At 33.9% G+C, this 16,432-nt stretch overlaps 1 protein-coding gene across 1 annotated transcript in view; it reads left to right on the forward strand.

Annotated features, from left to right (window-relative positions):
* The window catches only part of KCNMA1 (potassium calcium-activated channel subfamily M alpha 1), a 202,435-nt gene that overhangs the window by 11,278 nt on the left and 174,725 nt on the right, over window positions 1-16,432 (forward strand). The window contains exon 2 of the mRNA XM_026044145.1: window positions 15,035-15,128. Within this exon, the coding sequence (XP_025899930.1) occupies window positions 15,035-15,128 (94 nt within the window). The remainder of the gene's footprint in view (window positions 1-15,034; window positions 15,129-16,432) is intronic.

Consider the following 16,432-nt stretch of genomic DNA (forward strand, 5'->3'; position numbering starts at 1 on the left):
TCTATATTGGCAAGTGTRTTGGTATAGATGTGCCCTGACAAGAGATTGTAAAATGATTTTACTTTTTTTTTTTTAATTTTTTTTTAAATGTTCAGTAAGTCCAAGTTGTTTATCTATTTTTTTCTGTACCATCTTCCAAAAAAAAAAAAGCATTTCAACAACTTTATAGAAAATATTTCATATAAGATGYACAAATTGCTACAGAACCAGAGATCTCTGCCTTTGCTTTAAATTAACTGTCTAGCAATATTTATTGAGCTAATTTCTCTACATGGAAACACTGATACAAGCTTTGAGATTTGAGAATTACCTTTTTAGCTCCCATTTTCAGTACAAGACATAATATAGTATCTGTTTGATATGGTAATAGGAGCAGGAGTGAGGATAAGCATGGAATGTAGGGAAGGAAAATGTCCTCTAAGAAGCCAAGATGAAGAGTCTTCTTACCTGTGTGATGACATGGATAGACACCCTTGGCCAGATGTAACTTGATTCATCAGATCAGAGACAATCTGATCAATCTTTTGACCTTGTTTATACACTTATTTCTATTGAATTTTGTTTTGTTTGCCAACGTTTTTTGACTTGAGAATCAAAGAAGTAAATTGTCCTCAGTAACMCTTAATGCATGATCTGTGATGTGGTATTTCTGCAAATGGAAGCTAATATTTGATCTTTTTCCATCCTTTTTTTTTTTTTTTTTCCTTCCCCAATGACAGTAGCGTGCATGTAATTGTAATTTCATTTGCCCTAATATTAACTATTAGTTTTTATGTGGTAAGAGGGTAAATGCTGTTCTGTCCTGTAGATGGTGTCAAAGTGTTTGAGTACAGCTGAGATCTTTGTATTTTGAAGTAGGAGCTGCAGAGGAACTTTTTGCTTCGTTTAAAATTGGTTTACCATTAAATATTAACGTAGTTTGTATTTTGATTGATAGATTCGTAATGAAGAGCAAACATGTATTCTTTATAATAGACCACACAAGTAATGATTTCCTTGGGTGGCTACTTTTTTTTGTCCAATGCAAAAATTCCTCTGACAGTGATGTATTGCAGTGATTTTATTTCTATTATGCCAACTATTGTGCTGCAAATGTAATAATACTGCTTGACTGATATTTTTTATGTTAAGRATACAGGTTGGTTATTGCACTGTTGTTGCAGTTGTTTTAATTGTCAGGCTTACGTGCTTCTACAAAAAGGAAAATAGATTATCCAGATTTTTTCATGCATAAATTAATGAGTAAACAGATTTTGTTTGCACAATTATCATTGAATATTAGTGAAATATAAATGAAAATGTCTCTACCTCTTTTTCTTTGCAATTTATACCTGCTATTAAAAGTATAGGTGTATTTTATTGGATTCTTTCCTGAAGCAATGTGTRGTATGTTACATAAAAAGTATTTATCTGGCTCTTAGGTATGGATCTTTAACGTTTAAATGTAGTGAGCTTTAACAATTTGTCTCTGTTTCTTCTTTTTTATTTATTTGTTTTTTTCCTTGGGAAAATTAAGAGAAAATGCGTTGTTTATTTAACATTTCTTGCATCTTTTTTTCTGAGGAATAGTGACTTCAATTTAACAGAATATCTGACAAGGAGTATGTAGCTGAATTTGTGAAATGTCAGTACAATGTACATGAAAAAAAATACATGGCAAAATATAGGAAAAATTACTGTAAATTTCCAGATCCTCAAGTAGTTGTACAAACATTTCTGAAATCTAATGRAAGGGAATAAAAACAGTAACAATTACAACTTTATGTTGGATATTGATACTAGTAATGGTGGGACTTGATGTACCTGTGTGTTTATAAGAGTAACGAAACATTGAAACAAGGTACCTGGAGATGTGGAAGGTTTCACGGGCTACCCAGAAAGGCTCTTGGGAGAAGGAGGCTSCTCTGAGCCTCCTTCAAGGAGGGGTTTGCAGCTCTTCCCCTTATGATATTACAACAAGTCACAGGTTTGCATGATTCTTTTTCTTTGTTTGTTAGTTTACCCAAGGCCCCATCCAATGTGCCCAACTCGGCATAGGAATGATCTAGCTGGAATCTGTATGTATAGGCAGAAATGTTTATAGCATTGAGAATACAGTCTCAAAGACCCGTCTGATTTCCTTTGTGTGCATTGTAGTGTGCTTAGGAGGCAACAGAAAGCGAGAATTGCATGCTGTGTTTTGTGTCTGCTGATCATTGCCGATAGCAAAGATATGCATTTTTGAGCAATTGGAAGGATTTGAAAGCACACTATAAGGCAAAATATCTAACAATTTAATAAAATTTGGTAATCCTGCTATGTAGTCTGAGCAGTACAGTCTCCTTCCTGATGACTTTATTTTTTGGTTTCCAGGCAGACTTGTTTGAACTATGGAGAATGAATTTTAGCTTTCAGCTGTATCAGAATGTAGAAGTTTTTTACATTTTAGCTAGTTAGGAAATTACTGAGTTTGTCAGCTCCATTCTAGCTGAGGCAAAGAAACTTTTCTAACGTAAGGCTAGTTCTTAGCAACTATCTGAAAATTGAAGACTTGTTTTTGAGTTTCCTGAGATTAACTGACCACTTTGATTATGTCACTTGTCTCCTACCGCTCTTGTTTTATTTAGACCAATGTAAGACAGARCTGGACCAAACTGCAGCAATTACTGCCATCTTGGAGCTAGTAATTTGGTTTATCAAGACGAGCATGTTTTATACCAAAACCTACTACTCCCATGCTAATAGACTGTTATAAGGGTCCATGGCAGAAGTTAACCTGAAGTTCAGAGATTCTCATGTCTCTAGCATCTATCATCCTCAGCTACATTAGTAGCAGATAACAAGAATATGTTTMTTCTAATTTTCTTTATAAATTGATATCTTCATATTCAAACTGACTAGTGTGGAGGATAAAGGCAAGGATGGATATTATTCCCCCCCCCTTTTTTTAAACTCTATGTTATGAGGAATATTTGAGAACTGTCTTTTCTTTGATGTGTTACATGAGTGTTTGTCAAGTAAAAAAGGAGTGATGATTTCTGCAACAGTGGAAAAGTATATAGCTATACATATATATATATATAATTTTTTGTATATATATAGTGTATACTGTATGCTGTGTGTATGCTGTGTACTGACTGTGGRCCACGTCTTTGGCTGATACACTTCAGAAGTTTGCAAATTCAATTTTGAAATTTTGGGGCTCATCAGCTACTTGCCTAACTTAGGTTGCTGGCTTTGTCGGCCGCGCTGTACCTGTATTTATTCAGTAACCTCTTGGCTAGACCATGGCGTTGCATGCACACCACAACACTATGTAGTTGYGTAGTTGTACACTCGAGAAAATGTCCACATCCTTAATGTCCAGTTATTGAAACATCTTATTCATTAAAGAGCAGGTAGTTGCCAAAATTGGCATAAGTCGTGAGAGCAGATTCTGTCCTTGAGAGCAAAGATTTGAAGTATCAGATTGGAGGAAGTATGAATGCTTCACTGTTTAAGGGTAGTAGTAGGGATTTTAGGTTTTAAAACTGGAAAATGTCCCTTTATTTATTTGAACCTGTGAAATTCACAAGTTGCTGACAGGGTTTTCTGCAAATCTCAAAGGATCAAATTAAGCAAACTTCTATAGGCCAGAAGAGCACTTTGGGTGTAAATTAAGCTGCTTTTATTTGGAGATCTATTTTTTTGGGATTTGTGGTACGGGTAGACTGACCACCCGCAATTAAAGACAGTTAAGGAAAATTGCGTGATAAGAACAGATGTGTATTGAAAAACATGAGATGCAAACAGAGCATTTTATAAGCTACAGGGATGTACATTTTCATCACACTGTAGGATTTCCTGTGTGTTGCAGGAAAATAAACTGTAACCAATCCAATGATTCTTTCTGAGCTTGCTGGATTTGAGTCATGAAGTATTGGGCGTAATGAATGTGCCTTAAACCAGGCTCTGTGGTCACCCTATTGGTCAGGTTGTATATTTGCATTCAGAACAACCATGAAGGTGAGTAAGTAAAAGAAATTCAGAATTATCACTAGTTCCCCAAAACACTGCAGAAGTATTTATTCAGCAGAAAGGTGTTTACTAGGGAAGTACCAGCATATTGCTGAATAAATCTCTCATATCAATGCATCCTTTATATTTGTCATATTCATTTAGCCCAATACATTATTCATTCAAATCATTGGAATTTGTGTCATTGAAGTTCTGTGCACTGCATTGAAAGATTCACCTCCACATGTCTGTTCATGTATTAGCTTTGGTTATTCATCAGGTGCTGAACAGTCTAGACATCTGGAATTGCCCTCTATCTCTTTATTTAATCTATTGTTTTACTGCAAAATACATTGAAAATTAAGGTTTGCTTTGAAAGCTCCAGTGAGATTAGTTGGAGCAAAATATCAAGATGCCTATTAAAAAGGATGGATTGGATTTCAGACTTGTAACTGTAATTTATGGTTCCTGCTCATGCTCTTCCTCCTCTAGGGAGCATCTTTTTTTCCCCAGAGATTAATACTGGTGCTATATAGAGTATTTTGTTTACAGTAGTATAAACATTTTCAGCCTGTGACTTCATTGCTGAAATAACCCACCTCTTTCATATCAACTCTTACCTAGGAGCCGCACTGCAGACTCATTGATGTAGGTTTTTTTCTGCATGGCAGCCCAGGCCAAGCTATGGTTTCATTGCATGATGCAACTTCACCTTTTTGGTTGTCTATGGGATTAATTATAATCTATTTTGTATTGCCTGTGCATGCCAATGTGCTTACCATAATGATATATACACTGAATGCAGTCTAAGCATTAAGTGCATGAACTGGAATTAAAAAAAAAAAAATCAAAAGTTGGAGAAAATGTAAATTATGGTTATCTATCTCTCCCTATATAAAAAAGACTATGTAATTCTTGAGAGTTAAAAGGATTTTATCTTCATTAGGTCTATATAGTCACATTTTTCAGCATACTACAGTAGTTATTGACTAGCTTGGCAATTGCAGTGTAATCAAGATGTGGAAAAAAAAAAAGTGTGCTGATGACTCCCTGTTGTGACAAGGATGCCAGTAGTGTTGAGACAGATAAACCTTTCCCTATTTTCAACTTTAGCAGCAGGTGACAGTGACAAGAGGTAAGAGCATACATAACTGTTCATTAAAGGTCAGAATTTGAAAGAATTTTGAAGTACAACTGTTTTTATTTAATTCTTATCCTGCAAAATAATTTAAAATGTTTGTTTTTAAAGCACCACAGAAATAAAATTTCATATGGAAAAAAGTAACTCTGCTCTTATTTTTTTTTTATCAGAATACGTTTGACCATCCTTAGCAATATTTTTGTTATCCAAATGTTGTTTAATGTATTGGAATAAATCTTTCATCAGCACAGCAAATGTGATTTAATAGAAACGTATTGCTTCCTCATGGAGAAAATGATGAAATAGCACCTTGGAAAGTGACCTGAAACATTTTGGCTTCCCACAATTTAGTGCTSTTGATTGGTTAGTACATGGAGTATCCAGAGGTTGCGTTCTGCATTTTTTTTTTTTTTTAAGGAATCAATTCCCAGATTGCCAAGTATTATTCATCTTGGTGAATAAACATGATTTATGCTATGCACCTAACATTGAAAGTTAATAATATGAAATGCAATGATGCCTGAAAATTGAGGTTTGTGAACTTGTACCATTGAGATTGTCTGCTATGCAGGATTATTACTGTTTTATTTTATTTCTAGACTCCAGACAAACACAGTTAGCTTTTCTTTTTCTTTTTCTTTTTCTTTTTCTTTTTCTTTTTCTTTTTCTTTTTCTTTTTCTTTTTCTTTTTCTTTTTCTTTTTCTTTTTCTTTTTCNTTTTTCTTTTTCTTTTTCTTTTTCTTTTTCTTTTTCTTTTTCTTTTTCTTTTTCTTTTTCTTTTTCTTTTTCTTTTTCTTTTTCTTTTTCTTTTTTAAATAATAAAACTCTAGGAGTCTAAAATTGATCAGATGCATTGCTAGGATAAAATGGAAGTTCTTTCTCTTGAAGGGAATGCAGAAAGGGCTATTAATTATACCAGGACCTCTGGTTTTTCAGTAGCTGAAACTGTAAGCTGAACTGGACAGTTCTTTCTGTGCACAACATATGAGWTAAAAATGTGTAAGGAATGCTTACAAGCCATATTGAGGTGGTGGTAGGAAGAAGAAGAAAAGAAAAATCTCGCATATTCAYTTTGTTACATCCTTATAGGTCCTCCTGTATTGATGTAAAGTTTACATTTTTAATACCGACTTACTATATATAATTTGAGTAATGGCCAAAGGTGTAGGCAACAACCTATTCCATTTGGTAATGTAGTTAAAGTAATTGCTAAAATGAGTGGTGTAGTGTCAGGAATCTGACTAGAAAAGGCTTCCACTTTGAAAAGTGGCTATGATTGAGGTTGCTATCTTTTTTTTATCAAAAAAATTGAACCAGAAGTATGTTCTTTGTTTGGATTGTTTTATTTTTTTGCAAGGTAAGTCTGTCTTTTCAGCAAGTTTTTCAGAGAATCAGGATTTTGTTGTCGGAATAAGTTAATTGCTCTTAACAGCGATCTACCAGTTGTCTACTAGTAGATAACCAGGCCCCACAGCTAGAGAGCTATGACATGAGGACTTTGAAGGAGGAGCATTACTAGGCTAAGTTAAGTTCATGTGCAAAATAAACCAYAGCAGATGAATAAATAGATATAGAATCTCTTCATATGCTTTATTTTAAAAGTGATAAAGACCCTCTAAAAATTCAGGAGGAGAAGGTGAACTGATAGTAAGTACTGTCATAATTGCTTATATATGCTTATATATAGGAGTGCGTTATTGTGGAGTTGATTCAAGGGAGAAGAATGTAAGGTTGGACATACTGTGATACTCAGTATATATTACAAGATCTCAAATGTGGGTTCGTGATAGTTGGAGAGATTTTTACTTCAGATTGCCTGTCCATTATTCCTAGCAATGGAATGAAAGTAGAAAACAAATGCAGACTTCCCTGGTGATACTTTGCAGGGATATTAGGAGTATTATAGTTTGGGTTGGATGTAGCTGACTTGCAAAACCTTGCTTCACAGCCCAGTTTGCTGAGACTTATGCACTTAAGTGCATTTTGGGTATGAAGTTACTGGGATGCTTGAAGGACCCTTATGGAATACATAGGAGTGAAAGGTCCTCATGAGGAATGAGAAAGAGAAAATCATCATTTATTAAAAAAGTGGTCAGGAACTATTATGTTTTCTAGTTTAATATAGATTTTTTGAATGAATGAAGATTGTTCGTATTTACAGTTATGCCTTCATTTGAGGTATGAGACAGTACATCCTGCTTGGGTACTCTAGGATGTGTATTACAGTCCTAAGTAACTATGCATTAAGATGACTTTAACATTACTGTCTATACAATATGGAAAGCTTTGTATGGATAGCCATGGTGTGCACCRCAAACCGTGATGAAAATATCTGATCTGATAATGTAACATCAAGTTCCTGCCACCTTACAGTGTTTTTGAGTTTTAATACTCATTTAKGTTGTTTTCTGACATTGAAGTCAAGCATTTAGGTTTAACTTTCCTACCACTCAATAAAAATTTGACAATAGTCATATGTTTTCATTAACAATTCCAGAACAGACAGTCAGATAAATCAACTATAAATATTATAGTGCTCCAACTCTCCTGGTACACTTGTCATTTTCAGATAACGTAGCTGAATTTAGGTCACAGGATGAAATTTGGCTTTTACTTACAGTATGTGTTTTACTTAGAGTATGTGAGTAAACAACAAACATACAGAAAGAAACCTTACTTTTCTGGAGGAATTTKTTATTGCTATGCATATAAAAAAGGAATTACGCAGATACTACATGTGAGAAGACGAATTTTCTCAGTTTGTGTTAAGCCAAACAATGGCAGAAGATATTTTCAATTTTAAAGATGGCACCTGGTTTTTCAAAGGATACAGTGAGATGAGGAAGACTTTGAGAGAGACACAACAGCATCTACAGAAGTGGAAGGATGGTGAAAGGCACTGAGATGAGGGCTTGGTTGGAGCTGAATCTAGTGGTATTAGCAGACTTTTGGAAACCTTAAGCTTGAGGGAAGTTGATAGCAAACATGGAAAGTACCTTCAAAACTTCAAAAAAAACTTAAAAAAAAAAAAAAACCACCTACACACATACCCACAAAAAGCCAGAAGTGAAACAGAATCATAGAAAATAGAGCAAGAAAAATTCTCAGAAATTTACCTAATTCTCTTTTTGCAGGCGAATAATAGCAGCTGTGTAAAAATTCGGACACATGCTTATCTCGGTGAATCTAGACCCTTTCCTACAGAAGTAGGAAATTTCAGAAGTTTCACTTATGTGTCAATAATTGTATTGACATAGAGAAATTTATTTCTTAGTCATTTTCCAGAAATCCTTCATAAATAATGTAGCACTTGTCAGTGGTCTGTATATCAGAGACAGAGGAGTTTTTTTTTTAAATCTGATACTTGCTACTCTCCTAAAAAAAAAAAAAAAAAGCTATTCCATTGTTTAAATATTTGTTTTAATATGTTTTATGCCCCTGGTGTATTTCTAACCAAAGTAGCTCATTTCTATTAAATCCAATATGAACATAGAAAATGGATTATTATTCCTTTTTCACAGCACCGTTTTTTGTTTTACATTTTTGTATCTCCATTTTTTCTTTTTTTCTGCAGTAAGTATAGTACTCCTTAATACACTTCAATAAAGTAAGTGCAATAATTATTATGTTAAATGACAATAGAAATGATGAAAGGAGTCATGTCATAGTGTGGAAATATGCAAGATTGCAATCTTTAGTAACTAGTGTATGAAATTTAACAATCATTCTATAATTCAGCCAACATACAAGATGTAATTGAAGGGGATTATTAAATATTTTCAGAAAGGATAATGTTATAATGTTACCAAAAGTTTTCTGTTTACTATGTCGGTAGTCTTATACACACTCATATACTTTTTCTGCTTTTTTTTTTTTTTTTTTTTAGAGTGAGCATTTTTAAGGTGTAGATATTTTGAAGATCCCAATTATCATTAATGAAGCTGCAGCAATCATTCAGAAGTATTCAGTTATTTGTTTTATTCCTTATTTACATCTTTTTCAAAGCACCAGTAATGCTAGGAAGCATAACAATTATAACACTGTGTTAGATCATTTTGGATTAAGTAAAATATGAGCAGTATTACCTAATTCTTTCACTACTAATGTTATAAATCACAACAGTAACTCTGTAAAAGTCAGCAGCATTATGCTAGAGAGAAGCTTGTGTGTTTGAGACGAGAGCCAGGATAATATTAATTTGCTTTGAAGTCGTACCAACCTAATTTGGCTCCTCATACCAAAATTGAGACAGACAGAAATTAAAATTTAGTTGCCTGTCTTTCTCACTAGACCTCCTCCTCTATCTCAATTTCTAAGCTAATTTTCCATTTTTCTAATTTTCCATTAAAGAATGCCAAGACTTTGGGATGACTATATGTTCTCTCATACCCAAATTATACTTCATAACCGTTTGCCTCGTTATAGAGTTCCATCAGGAGAAATCTATAACTTGGTTCTGGGTTCAGAGCTTCAATGGAGTTTTTACTCAAGTGCTTAGCCAGAGGTTTCTACTAATTGAAAGAAGTTCAATTTTCTTTTTGACTTGACACTAAGCATGCACTATTAAATTTATTTAATTTAAATAAACTTTGTTAAAATGTTGGATATGAGTATTTTTTGAATCTATTCTTACTTTATATTTTAAAATAAATATATCATTAAATTTGAAACAAGTTAATTTTCAAATAAAGAATCCTGTTATACTCTATTCTTTATCGTGAGCCAGAAAAGTGATTGAAGAACTCCTAAAGAAAACAATATGGCTCTGGCACTGATTTTCAGAAAAACGCTTCGCTAAATGATGCTTTTGTACTAACTTATTACTTACTGATTTTTGTTGTTATTGATTATTGCCTCTGACTGTGAATTTTTTGGAGAGAGATGAGCAAACTTGTTAATTTTACCTAAATTAGTCTAAAATCATAAGATTATCAAGGTTCCCCAGTGGACTAGGAATATCATATAGAAATACTTAATTGTCAAAAGCATCTACAGAACAGATGAGTCATGATGCTTTTTTTTAATTAGGTTAGAACTTGAATGGTAATATTTTAATGCCAACTTAGCATCTGCAGACTCTACAGGCTATCAGAAAATGTGATGAAGAGTAGTCTCAGAAATCTTGGAAAATAGATATTACAATAAAAAAATTAATGTATTAAAATACACTAAAATGTATTAAAATACGTTATTTGACAGTCCATCTTTATTTGTCAGGCTGATATTTTGCTCATTTATTTTAAAATCTAATAAAGAAGATGGTGTGAATCAAATTTTGACATTTGGCTTCGTGTTTATGAGCCTAAAGTCAASAATCTATCTTCAAAAGCAACGTGAGTGATGGGGGAGAGAGAAAGAGCTTAGCTATGAGAACAAAAAAAGGTGCAGAATTTGTCACTGAAATGTGTTGGGAGCAGAGACAAGTTGGTTGTATGAGTGTGTTTGCACATATGTGTGTATGTGTAGGAGAAGGAGTTAATTAACGAATTAGAGAAAGGATGATGAGTGTGCAAAAGGGATTTTAATGTCTTATTATGTGTAGCTAGATGAGATAACCTAGGAAAAGGTCACAGCATTATCTTTGGTTGTTAAGCGGAAAATGGCTGCAAAATTCTGCAAGAAAAGGATTGTTCCTCCTTTACTAAGTATCTCCAACCAGATGGTATTCATTAGAAACAGTTTGGATGCAAGGGTCCCATGAAGTTTTATGTTTCCCAGGTGTTAGGGATTACTTTAGATGTCTACTCGAGCAAAGTGGTTGGTCCTCATGCCATCAGTAAAGCACGAGTCTGAACCAGCTGGCTGTTCCTTTTCTTGAGGAAAAAAATAACTCCTGCATATCCCCTGCCCGGCTAGCTTTAGACAGTAGCACTGAAACATCCCTGGTAACTGGACCTTATCATTTCAACTAAAAGAATTAAAGACATTTGCCTCCAAAATAATAGCGAATCATTTGTTTCTGTGGTCTGAGGAAAGGCCTTATAAATCGAGTCATATRACAGACCATTCCTTATTTCTAAGATTAGTACATATACTGAAAAAAAAAAAAAAAAACCCTTTTTGCTTCCTTACTATGGATCTAACTTGGTTAATAAATGAAAGGCTTTTGAGGTAAGAGAGGTACTGCCATGCTCTTTATGAGTCTGTGGAGTGTTGGAGCAGTTGATGTTTTAAACTCTTACAGAATCTCAGTGACTTTAATTTTGTTATTCATTTCTACAGGATGACACTTCATGTGGCATCTATGTTTAAATTATGCTGTAGTTTAATGGTTCTGTTTCAATGAAGAACATCTTTTAAATGATTTTCTTTTCCTTCTGAGTAGTATAATTCAACCAAAGTAAAAATAAGTGTTTTGCAGTGAATGAACTGTTTCAGTTACACAGTCAAAGTCTAACCACATCTGGAAATTATATTTTTAAAGAAGTGCAATAACACCATTGGCTGTTTGAGTTTGGTTGTGATTGGAAAATATTAGAAATATTCTGTCAAAACTCCTACCAGAGGTTTTCACAAACAGATCATTTCAGAAAACTTTTAGAATTCGTATTACTTTTTGTCCTTATTATTATTATATTATTTACATTATATTATTATATTTATTATATATTATTATTAGAATAAGTAATCTTTATTTTCAACTGTGGTAAACTGTAGCTATAATTATGTAAAGTGTCAATTGCAAAAAATAAGCAAATAAAAGTTTGGGGATATTAGGAGCTTCCTGTAAAATTTTCTCCCCTTTCCATAAAGTTAAAGCTGGATTAGTGTAGATATCTTGTTTATTGAACTGATCTCTGCCYGTGATGCCTTTATTATGGATAATGCATACTTCAGCCAGGGAGGGTCAGTCTAGGCAGAGTCCAACATTCTCACTCTGTTCAGTTTTTTCATATTGAATTTTAATTATTGGTAGCATAGAGCACAAGTTTACAGCAAATGATAACTTACTATAAACATTGACCTTCTGGATAAAACTTCCAGTCATTCAAATAATGCTGGCTAGATCAGGCAGTGTAATGAGGAATTATATTTCCTGATAGTTTATCACCTGGATTTTTCTATTATTAGTTGGTTTAAAATTGGTGTTATGAGTGTTTCTTATGAAAAGGCAAACCATGACTTCCGCTAAGTTTTTGCAGTTGGCTTTTGTGTGGCAAAAAAAAGTAATTTTGTGATTATAGATATTGCAGTTTGGGCTACATCTTTAGTGTAAATGCTACGGAGTTGCATTACATCTTTCCTGTCACTGTGAACATGTTGTACTTCCATCAACTTTTTTTTTTTTAGTGTAACTTCTCCTGGGTTTAATAGTGTAACTGCATGAGAATTTAGTTGAATCATACTTAACATGGTAGAGCACTAAATGCAGGCTGCTGCATCTTCTGAATGTCTGTCCTTGACTCATCTAAATGGAGGTGACTTTCTGTAGGATAAAGAGATTTTACTGTAAAATAGAAAACATTTTATTAGGTCCAGAAATCCAAGAACTTTACTGTTTTGATTATAAGAAATATACTCTTGTTAGCAAGGCTGAATTTAATGCAGTGCTAAAATTATTAGTTGTATTATCCTCTTGGTCCAAATGTGAGCTACCCATGAAAAGAAAACCAAACTGTGGAATGTCATCAAAATTTAATTCAGAAAATTAAAAATTTTGCCTAATCCTTCTTATGAGTATAAAAAACAATTCTTAAACTTTAATGTCATTGTCTGCCTTTCTAACACAGTCTTAAAGTGGAAAAGACATTGTGTTTGTCTTTCAAATGAATGACTTGGGCATTGAAGTATCATCATCTTTAAAAGGAAGGATGCTCAAGAGATGTAAATAGTGATGAAGGTAGCCCAGTTATTATGCTAGCAACAGTCCCAAAATGTGATTATAGTCCAGTGTGCCAACTACTTTTCAAACAAGATGGTGATTTACTAGCTAATTTGTCAGCCCTTGCAAGTGCCCGTAAAGGAGAACGGTGCAAAAATATAGCTACTACCTGAGCTGACCTCACATAGCAGTCGTGACCAGCACCAAATCATTGAGGAAGGGAAGATAACGAACTTGTCTCTACCTTGGTTAAAAATCTGTGTCATTCAATTAYCTTCAGTGGATTCTTGATGCTTCTGCAGAAACATAACATAGAATTGGGGGTCTCAGTCCCTGTGTTGAGGCATTGTGGTTCGTTCTGCTTCTCTTCCTTCTTCTCTTCTGTTTCTGTTGTTAGGGTGTGTAGTGACTCAGCGTCCTTTGTTTTAACAAACTCCTTTGCTCTTGATAATGCCATACAGAGAATGAGCTTGTCGGATTCTCAGATTACAAACCCTTTCTTGTAGCTAAACTTGTATTTGTGAAGTATGAGATGCTATCATCTGTCCTGTGTGTTAACATTTGGCTTCTCTTCCCTTCTGCCTGCTTTTGTAAATCAATTTTATTTGAAGTACAGCAGATATATTTCATATCTTTTATATCTTTGCAAATAGCTTTTATTTTTACAGTATTCTAATATCATTTCCTATAGTACTGAAGCTGCCTAAAATACAAAGCTATTGTACATCAGGGAGAATTTTGCTGTATACATTCATGCATCTAAAGCCAAGAGAGGGCATGCTGTACTTAACTTGTTTGACCTGTAATGTATACAAGGAATGGAAAAAAATGACTGCATGTGTAATGACTTGGTAGTTCAGGTAATTTATGCCTTTATGCCTTAAATTAGGTAACTGACATTCATGATGCATAGAATTTTGCTTGTTGAGCAGTTTAGCATCATATTTGCAGAGCTACAGCTATACTAACTGGTATAATGTTCACATTGAGTGATTTATTTGACTTGGGAAGCCGAAGAATATTCAATATGCTAAAAGAATCTTTTCTATGTTTCCAAATGATCAGCTGATGAACCTTATAGTTATTCTTCCTCTGTATTGCAGTTATGATGAATACATGATCATTTGCAATATATGTATGCATATATATGTATATATAGTGGGACATTATGTGTATATAGTATATACCTCTGCATATATTGGGACACGCTCTTCACTTTGGTCTATGACTTCAGCATTGCTCTGTGGCTTCACCTACTTATTTTGCAAACCTCACAAATAAATCACTAACCATAGTCATGAAAGTATTCTTCCTTAGGTGAAACTGTATCTATGAAGTACCAGTTTGTATAGAGTATGCTTTGGATCTGTCCCACTGTTATTTAAAGCATAATATAATAAGCTAGAATTTGCACTGGCTGCCTGACACACACAAAGGTATTTAATTAACCTGCATGCAGAAATTAACCCTTAGAGTACTGCTTCAAATTCCTCAATTGATTTTGTTCTTTAATTTTACCAGTGGGCTATGCTGCTTCTCTACTCAGCTCATAGTACTGTACATAAAATGCATAACTAGCCATATAAAAAGTGAGAAAAAAATAATAAAAAAACTTGTAAACAAGGGATTGTACAAGATTAAGTATGCCAGGTTGCTAATGGGTAATGTATTCCTAAGCAACTATGTTTTGTTAAGGTTTTTCATTATGACATTCATTTAAAATGTGTAATGTTTCACTGTAGCTGTGTGCCTGTTGGTGTAGTTCCTAAAGTATCCTAGGTGTGTAATGAATAGAAAGAAGCCAGTTCTTTAAGGGTTAATGTGGGGTTAAAGAATCCTAAAATATTCTCCTGCTTGTCTTCTTAAAGGTATCTGCATGTTATTTTTCAGATATTACCTGAACAGGTGAACACTGAGACTGTATGACTAACTGAATGAATGAAATATTTCATTTGAAATGCCTGCTTGTATTTTGAAAGGGCTTGGCAAACAGAAATGTAATTCCTGAGTCAATATTTTAAATCTCTAAAGAAAACTGTCACGAATAGAAATTCATATTCTTACAGTTTCCTCTAATTTCTTTTTCTTTCAAATAGCCCAATAGAATCCTGCCAGAATTTCTACAAAGATTTCACATTACAGATCGACATGGCTTTCAATGTGTTCTTCCTCCTCTACTTCGGCTTGCGTGTAAGTAGTGTGTCTTTGATTGAGTTAGGTAAGGGGGGAAATGTAGTTATTAAATAGGGAGACTCTCTGAAGATAGCACAGCTTGACAACTGCTGAATGAAATTAAGCCAATATCTGAAATGCAGGAGTAAAGCTTTTGATTGAGAACAGTTTAGTAGTAATGATAAAGGGATCATTACTGTGTAGTAATGATTACCACACAGATGGTCAGGTTATAAAGTTAAGCTGTCCATTTGAGTGTGCTTCAGCTTTTTAGAAAGTGAAAACTGCTATAGTCCAGTGCTGGTCAGTTAAATGGAATCAAATTTATTATTTAGTAATAGATTTTAAATTACTAAAATTTAGTAATAGAGTAATAGAATGATGTCTGTCTCAGCAAGACTACCAAAGACTTCAACTGCTTTTGCAATGCTAGACAGGCCTTTGGTGGGTGAAGGTTGAGATTACAGCTGTTAGAACTTCTTTTTATGCACATCTACTTTCCCAGACTATGAATTTAATGCTTTGCAGAAGCTGTACATATTGAATTAATATTTTTATGTTATAAAGTATAAATGTGATAACTACACGATGTGTAGGCATTTTTATTGATCTGGGCTGCAGACCTTTAGGCTTTAATACCTACAATTCAAGCTGTTATTTTTAATATCAATATATATTGAGGTATGCTTTGAAAATTAACTTTGTGGCTAACTAAATCGGGAACACAAGAAAAGTTCAAATGTCGTAGAACATTTGAGTTGGACATGGGAGTAAAATCTCTCATGACTGGAAAACCTGCTGCTTGGGCCTTGAAATCTTTCATGAGAACTGCCTGTGGCCACTGTCCATTTTGCTCCTGAATCATGGGAACYTCTCTGTCACAGTGATAGCCTGTCTCTCCGCTCTCATTTCTCACCAGCATAACCAACTTTTTTTCTGATGATCCAATTACCAATTTTGTTGCAAATAAAAGATCTAACTTATTTCATTACCCCATCCAATAGGTGCATTGACTGTCCATTAGCTAGGTAGTGCTATTCCCTCAATATTTGCACTGCTGTGCATACATCCTGTGCTATATGTTCAACACACATAGTATATTTGTCTCTAAGTATTAAGATTATTTTTGCCTTTTTTATAGATATCCACTAGATAGCYAGTATAGATTGACCTTTTGACACAGCAGGTTCAGCTCATGGTTCTTATGACCTTCCAAGAACCCTAAATCCAGAAGTGTCCTAATGATTTCTGTTTGTGATAAGGTTACATGTTTGTACTAAGAGAGTTCAAGTATCTGCTGCTCATACTTTCTTAGCAGTTAT

This window comes from Nothoprocta perdicaria, unplaced genomic scaffold (genome assembly GCF_003342845.1).
Source record: "Nothoprocta perdicaria isolate Ctin4 unplaced genomic scaffold, notPer1 scaffold_105, whole genome shotgun sequence".
In the NCBI taxonomy this organism is placed as follows: Eukaryota; Metazoa; Chordata; class Aves; order Tinamiformes; family Tinamidae; genus Nothoprocta; species Nothoprocta perdicaria.